The 8,135-nt window shown below is 41.6% G+C and overlaps 1 protein-coding gene across 1 annotated transcript; it reads left to right on the forward strand.

The window, feature by feature from the left end:
• Positions 1-5,586, forward strand: LOC109902785 (forkhead box protein F2-like). The gene is made up of 2 exons (XM_020499427.2): positions 1-1,521; positions 4,461-5,586. The coding sequence occupies exons 1-2, from the start codon at positions 549-551 to the stop codon at positions 4,637-4,639; spliced, it is 1,152 nt and encodes a 383-aa protein (XP_020355016.1). The 5' UTR covers positions 1-548; the 3' UTR covers positions 4,640-5,586.
• The last annotated feature ends 2,549 nt before the right edge of the window (positions 5,587-8,135 follow it).

An 8,135-nucleotide genomic window follows, 5' to 3' on the forward strand; every position in this document is an offset into this window, starting at 1 on the left:
TGTTTGGCTGAGCGGCCTCGCGCACTAAATTGAGGAGTCTTCGCGTTTCCTCCCCTTTAGGGATTAAGGCGGGCGATGGCCACCCGGTGCGCCGCAGAGCTGCACTCACCGCCACGGTGATACCGAACCGCACCGGAGCCTCTGTGTCGAACTGAACCTTCGCAAAACGCTGCATTATAGCGAGCGCTCCAGCCCTCACTGGATACTCTGCTCTATAATCTCTCTCCCACATTCTGACACTGCGAACTCGCTGCAGATTTTCTGCGTAATAGGAGAGTCCAACAGAACGGAAGATAGTTTTTCCTCTCCAAGCCCTTTTTTGTTAAATTCCGAAGACCAACGGCGTGTGTGATTTGTAGAGGACTTTGAGTAGAAGTGACATTACTTGCTATCACCTTATTTGAATCATATACGTCCCTTTTTCTTTCTCTAGATCTCTTGCTCAATCTCACTCTCCTCTTTCCCCATCTCTCTTTCTCATCTTTCCCCCATCTCTCGTTCTCTCCCCACGTCACTGCTCAGCTACGCAGTGCGTCAGCGGAGCAGAGATGACGACCGAGACCTCTCAGCAGCAGCTGGACCCACCGCCTCCCCTGAGGTCCAGCCCGGGCTCCGGTGTCCTGCACCCCGCCATGATAAGCCCACAGGCCTCCATGGACAGTTCCTCGACCGGGGCCAAAGGCAAGAAGGCGAGCTCCGGACTGAGGCGACCAGAGAAGCCTCCCTACTCCTACATTGCGCTCATCGTCATGGCGATACAGAGCTCACCCACCAAGAGGCTGACTCTAAGTGAGATCTATCAGTTTCTCCAGGCCCGGTTCCCCTTCTTCAGAGGATCCTACCAGGGCTGGAAGAACTCCGTCCGGCACAACCTTTCCCTAAACGAGTGCTTTATCAAGCTGCCAAAAGGGCTGGGCAGGCCAGGTAAAGGCCACTACTGGACCATCGACCCGGCCAGCGAGTTCATGTTCGAAGAGGGCTCATTCCGCCGCAGACCCAGGGGCTTCCGGAGAAAATGCCAAGCCCTAAAGCCCATGTACCGGATGATGAACGGGATAGGCTTCGGTACGTCCATTTTGCCGCAGAGCTTTGAGTTTCAGGCGCCCGGGTCTCTGGCGTGTCATAGCAACAGTTACAACTTGGACATGATGACCAACTCCATGGCAGGTGGCTACGACGGGCTTAGCGGCCACCACGTACCTCACATGTCCCCGAGCCCCGGGTCCACGTACATGGCCAGCTGTCCGGTAACGTCCAACGGGGAATACGGTGGACCGGACAGTAGCAGCAGCCCTGTGCCCTCGTCCCCGGCTATGGCCAGTGCGTTGGACGGTCACGGTCATTCTCCATATGCCAGTACCTCCGGACACTGGGCGTCTCCCGGCGGCTCCCCGTACATCAAGCAGCAGCCTCTGGCCTCCAGCAGCCCGGCGTCCTCTGGGCTACACTCTGGTATGTCCCCCTACTCCCTGGAGCAGAGCTACCTCCACCAGAACGCCAGGGACACCGCCGATATCTCAGGTAATAAACGTTGTGTAAATCAAGTCATAACACGTTAATAATTAGATGTGAAATGTCATGCGTAATAACACTTGGTCAATCACAAAAAGTACTGCATTTTTTATACACGTGTCAAACAAAAATATTTGCAGGTTGACAATTTACTTGCTCTTTGGTCAGTCATGCTGTTTTCTGGAGGCTAAAAACGCAACTTTACGCAATGCGTAATAGCCTATAAAATTGCTAAATTTGTATTTGTGAAAATTATAGTTGGCCTACCTTATAGACAATATGCCGAAAATCTTATAGACGGTCTTTTAAACAATCTCCTACATGCAGAACCAAATGTAGTCTAGTTGAATATCATTAACAGTTACAACTTTGATATGTGTGATACGCAGATTAATCAAAACTTTGGCAAAGAAAATAATTAGACTAATATTAAAGTGAGTTGTTGCGAACTAAATATGTAATGACTTGCATTTGTAATACATCTATAAAACTATGTTGGAGATTCATATGTCTCTTAATGCATTTTCGATGTAATGTTATATTCATATAATTTAATTAAAATGACTGGTTCACGTGGATGCATCTCCTTCACATTGCAGGTTGTGTTATGGCAAAATTGCTTCCCAATTTTATGGGTTAAAATAGTTGTATTGTATTTCTGATTATTAGTTTGCAACTATATTCTGTTGTGGAACTGAGGAAACAATTTGAATGACATAGGCCAAAATAATCCTATTTGAGGGACTCAAAGACACAAATATGCATGCATTATTATAAGGACAATTCAGATGAGGTGGGAAATATAAGAGCAACCACATCTTCTTACAACGGAAATGAACAAAATAGTTTAAAACTGTTCTTGAATATATAGGCTAGGCCTTGGGAAAAAATAATGTATGGGGCTGCGTTCTTGTTTACATAAATGTTTGGATAGGAGCTCGACGCAATGGGCCATAATGAAAACTGTAGCCACATTATACGCATTGCTCCTTAGGCCAGTTGACCACTTGTAATTTAGTTCATGTTCATCTTGTTTAAAATGCTTCTAATTTATCGAGGCTTTAACAAAAGTCCAAGGGATTTCTGAGAGCGGAATTATTCCTTCTAGCCTCGGGGGTTACCTAAACAAAGGCTGTGCGAGTCGGACCACACTGAAGAAGAGGATTTAAACAAGCGCATAGGCCTATACCTACCCACAGGAGACTCCAAGCCTTGTTAAACTTTACGCGACTTCTTGTAACTATTTAGAGGATAAGCTGTTATCTGTGCTAGTGGGGTCTTACACGCCTCATGACGACTGTCAATCACGGCGGGTGTGTTGTCTCTGAAAATGGGGCGCAAAGGCTGCAGCGCGAGGCAGGACCATCAGGATAAATGCCTGCAGTCTCGAGGAGAGAAAACACCGCACACTGCGGGTACTGGCGTCACATCTGGAGTCCTTATGAACTTGATGAGGATCACGCTCTCTGTCACTCTCCCTATTTCCTTCTCCTCACTCTCACTCAGACAGTGTAGCTGTCCTGATATATACATACCTATCTATGATAGGACCTATGTTCTTATTTTACCGAATCAATTATTTGTCTGAAAATAATTTTAGGCCGTAAGGCCTATAATTATGATGAATTAGCACGTGTGATGTTGCTACTGCAGATCTCGAGGATAAACAGTGTAATGTGTCTATATGGCCCTCAGGAGAAATGGACAATCAAGGAGGGAAAACATAAGCACACTGACCTAATTAATATTTCATACCTCTTTTTGAACGATATGGATGCCAATTGGTGTAGAAAAGCACTGAAACATAACGAGGCTGTTTAATTATTATATGCCTATCAAATCACTCTTAACTTCAGTCTAACCAGATCATGTTAAGTTAAAGACTAAAAATTTAAGACTAAACATTCTCTAGGTCAAATATCTGTGTACACATACTACAACAGTCACAAATGAGAGGGGCTCACGCAAAATATGTGCACCAACTCAACTCAACTAAACAAACATTAGAGATGCTAGTATTGAGAATGCAGAGATTCAGAAGTCAAGTCATGATAGTGATTTCCGTTTGGCTGCTTTTTTAATTAAAGGAGACTGCTGCTCGAATGTATATTTAGCTCAGCATGAGCAGAGGCTACATGTCTAGGGTCTATGCATCTAATTTGCACACATCCAAATAACATATTGTATACAGTGAATTAATTGCATGGTTCAATTTGAATAATTCTGAAGAGGAAATAGTCATAACACATGCAGTTTCTTTGGATTGATTGTTTTAGTGGCATTCTCCTGAAATGGAAATACTGAGGGCAGAGACATGGTCATTATTTGACCTATTCTCAAAAGGCCAGCAAATTCCTGTTTATTCAGCAATTAATAATGTATTACAGGTCGACATAACAACATAACATAATATAACATAGTCTAGTAAGATAACAAATTAACAAATGTCCCTACCGTGATCGATTAGGTTTAATCTATAGATTCACTGAGAGTGATTTCTTATTTATTCGCGTGGTGTTATGGGACTACGTCTCCGCATTGTTTACTGGCCAAATTATTGGAAGATGTGTCAATTTCAAACCTTAAAATCTATATCAGAAAAACAGGCTACATAATACACTGAATACTATAACACATTTTTACACATAGTCAATGTAATGCATAAACGTCAGAGTGTTATTATACTATATTCTGAAAGAAAACTGTTTTTTTTTTGTTGTTGAAAAGTATTTACAATATATAAATATTTCTGAATAATACTAATATTTCTGACTGCTCCTCTATGCCACACACGAGTATGTAAAAACAATTATATAAACTTATAGAAAGCTAAAGTTAGGAGGGGAGAAGAACTGTATTGTTCATATATTTTGAAGAGATCCAATCTCTCTCTCTCTCTCTCTCTCTCTCTCTCTCTCTCTCTCTCTCTCTCTCTCTCTCTCTCTCAGTGGGGATCCCTCGCTACCAAAGCCACTCCTCACCCGTGGTCGACAGGAAGGATTTTGTCCTGAATTTTAACGGCATCTCCTCGTTCCATCCCTCAGCCAGTGGATCGTACTATCATCATCATCACCATCACCACCATCACCAAAGCCTTTGTCAAGACGTCAAACCGTGTGTGATGTGAGCAGGAAATGTAGTGCGCGTAAAGGCCCAAACTGTGCTCTGGAGATGAGAATGAACACAAAATCGAGCAATTTAAACTGATTCTATACATGTCTGGCGACAGTTTAAACCCAAATAAATGGCCTGTCATCTTACTGATGAGATCGAACAATGGGGACAGTAGCCAATTTTTGAGAGTCTGGAAAAACTTCTCGAGTCAGGATATATTTTCAGTGGCCTTCGTCGTCTTGATTGGTCTAAATGAAGGACAGTATATTATGCACTAACTGTTTCTGAAGTGAAGGACCCACTGGGCACAGATGTCAGTTCAACCTCTAATTTTCATTTACATTTGTTTGAGTTGTCAACTATTGTGAACTCAACGGGAAATCCCCCCCAAAATCACCACGTCATTGGGTTCAGGTTAAAAGTTAGGGGGGAAAAAGATGAAACCCACTGGGCACAGACGTCAATTCAACGTCTATTCCATGTTGGTTCAACTTCATTTCATTAAAATGATGTGGAAACAACGTTGATTCAATCAGTGCGTGCTCAGTTGGGAATGGGGTTTCCACGTTGATTCGACGTCATCACATAGATTTTTTTGTTGTTGGTTGAAATGATGTGGAAACAACGTTCAACCCGTTTTTGCCCAGTGGGAAAGCACAAACGCTTATGACAATGAAACCACTTTGCCTTATTCTGTTCTCTATTGGCCAACGTTTTCTTCTTCAAAATAAGTTTCAAAACGATTTTAATTATGTGTTTGCTGTCATTACTTGTGCAAACAAATAGCCTATATTTTATGTAACTAGGCCTCTGTTCTGATCTATAAAAGTACATGCACATACACAAAGCTTTTTATAACAAAAATTGCAACAAATTTGCACTTATTGTATACCCTTTTTGAGATTAGCTTAATTTTCCTCGTTGTAAAGTGTTTCAATAAAGCTGATATATTTTCTGCTATACCTGCCTTCTTGTCTCTCAGAAATATAGCATGCTAATTATAGGCTAATCATTGGAATTTACGATTATTATAGGCCTATTATCTTTGTTGATCATTTATGGAGATTTGTGATTCATATTAGATTTGAGTCGGTGTAAATTTGATTATTTGGCATTCACAGGCATACTATTAATAACCAAATTCAACGTCTTTGTTTTGTATGATAACACTTTGTAACGTAAAAAACGTGCTTAAAGAAGGTGAAGCAAAGGTAAATCAAAAGCGTCGATTCTAGGTACATTTTAAAACAATCCCATTTAATAACTAGATATAAATGTTGTGGAAAACGAATGATCCTTTGAAGAGAAGCATTGTATACTTTGAACCACGGGGATAATTATGTAAGGATTTTTATTTTATGGTATAGTAAGAATGGGGGGAAATTAAATAAGGCGACGGCTACACAACTCGCTGCATGTCTTTATCGTAGACAGTGAGCTGCATTATCAATATTTACCCATAGACTTCGTGAGATCAAAGGCAGCTGGTGTTTAATACAATCTAATGTACTTTTCCCGAATACTTGGTGAGTGTTAAGTAGAGTAGGCCTAGGTCATTTCTATTTACGTAGGCTTACAACAGTTTAGATTGTTTACAAACTCGACTGACGACGTTGGCGATTTAGGAATTTCCATGTTTTGTGTTGTCTCATTGCGCCATCTACAGCCTGGGCCAGCCTGCCTGGTTCCACAGCGGAAAGTCTTCCGCGTCACCAGACCTCTACCCCCCGGCCTCGTAGCAGATTTTTCAGGATTGCAAACTTTTTAAGAACTTGTAAACAAACGAGCTGCAGAGGGCCACATTTATGGAGATGTGACCGCACAGTGTTTTTAGAACTGCAGTAAACAGAACACACTTATAGAGTAAGAAGCTGGGTTATTGGAGAAAAACAGATTAGAGAGAGACAGAGGGGCAGAGAGAGAGAGAGAGAGAGAGAGAGAGGGGAGCGGGGAAAAATGCCCGAAACATTCTCACAAAGATGCACGGTGGAGAAATCTCCCCGCCATTTCCAGGTTGCTATAATTCTAATAGTTCGCCTAATTTCAGTTTATGTGATAAAACAAGCAAGTATAGTGTAGAGAATCATTGTACCATCTAAACCACTGTGAAATATATTGTCAATAACCAAACGTATTGTATTTTCAGCTCTTTGAAGCTGATGTACAAAACTGAAAGTAAAATAAGCAAAAACTAAACTTAAAAACGGGAAGCATAGAAATAGTGCACATAGAACAGATATACTGCCTCTTAGACTTGCTTTCAATGAGAATGATAGATCTATAACTCACCCTTTCTATATGAATTTTGTAGGGTCACCAGAAAAGTTACATATTGCAGCTTTAAGTGGATAAATGATTTGAGTTTTCTGTTTGTGTACAAATATATCAACATCAACGATAACAATACAATAGCAGCAGATTTGGGATGCTCATTCTGTCTATGTCTCTGTCTTTCTCTCTCTCACTGGTCTGTGTGGTCTCTGTGATAGTTACAATTCATGTTGAATGTAGGCCTACTTTTAAGGTGGAAGACTGAAATAAATGGACTATGGCTCCATCTAGTGGCCATCCTACCAGCTTGAGATCAAATCATCAAATCAAATTGTGTTCATTACATGCTTAATAAACAACAGGTGTGGACTAACAGTGAAATGCTTACTTATGGGACCTTCCCAACAATGCAGTGAGAAAGAAAATAGAGAAATAAAAGAAAGGTAAAACACTTAATAATTAAAGTAATAATAGATACACAATGAGTAATGATAACTTGGCTTTATACAAGAGGTACCAGTACAGAGTCAATGTGCAGGGGTACGAGGTCATTGAGGTAGATATGTACAAACAACTAGGAATAAAGTGACAGATAGTAAATAGTAGCAACAGCGTATGTGATGAGTCAAAAAAGTTAGTGCAAAAAGGGTCAATGCAGATTGTTAAATAGTTTACCAAATATCTGCCCAAACTAACTATTTGCAGTGTTATGGATTGGGGGTACAAGATGTTCAGGGTCCTGTTGGTTCCAGACTTGGTGGAATGGTACTGCTTCCCATGCAGTAGCAGAGAGAACAGTCTATCCCTTGGGTAGCTGGAATCTTTGAACATTTCTAGGGCCATCCTCTGACACCGCCTGGTATAGAGGTCCTGGATAGCCGGGAGCTCGACCCCATTGATGTACTGGGTCGTAAGCACTACCTTCTGTAGCACCTTGCAATTGTTAGCCAGCATACAAAATGGTGATGCAGTCAGTCAAGATGAACTATTTGAGGATCTAAGGGCCCATCAGATGTGAGTGCTACGGGCAGTAGTCATTTAGACAGGTTACCTTGGCATTCTTGTTCACAGGGACTCTGGTGGTCTGCTTGAAACATTTAGGTATTACAGACTGGGTCAGGAAGAGTCTGAAAATGTCAGTGAAGACACTTGCCAGCTGGTTAGCCTTGCTGCCTTATGAATGTTAACCTGTTTAACCTTTTCATGTGTGAGTTCCAAATATCTCTAACTGTCCCCCC

The sequence above is a fragment of the Oncorhynchus kisutch genome, linkage group LG13, assembly GCF_002021735.2.
Source record: "Oncorhynchus kisutch isolate 150728-3 linkage group LG13, Okis_V2, whole genome shotgun sequence".
NCBI classification, from domain to species: Eukaryota; Metazoa; Chordata; class Actinopteri; order Salmoniformes; family Salmonidae; genus Oncorhynchus; species Oncorhynchus kisutch.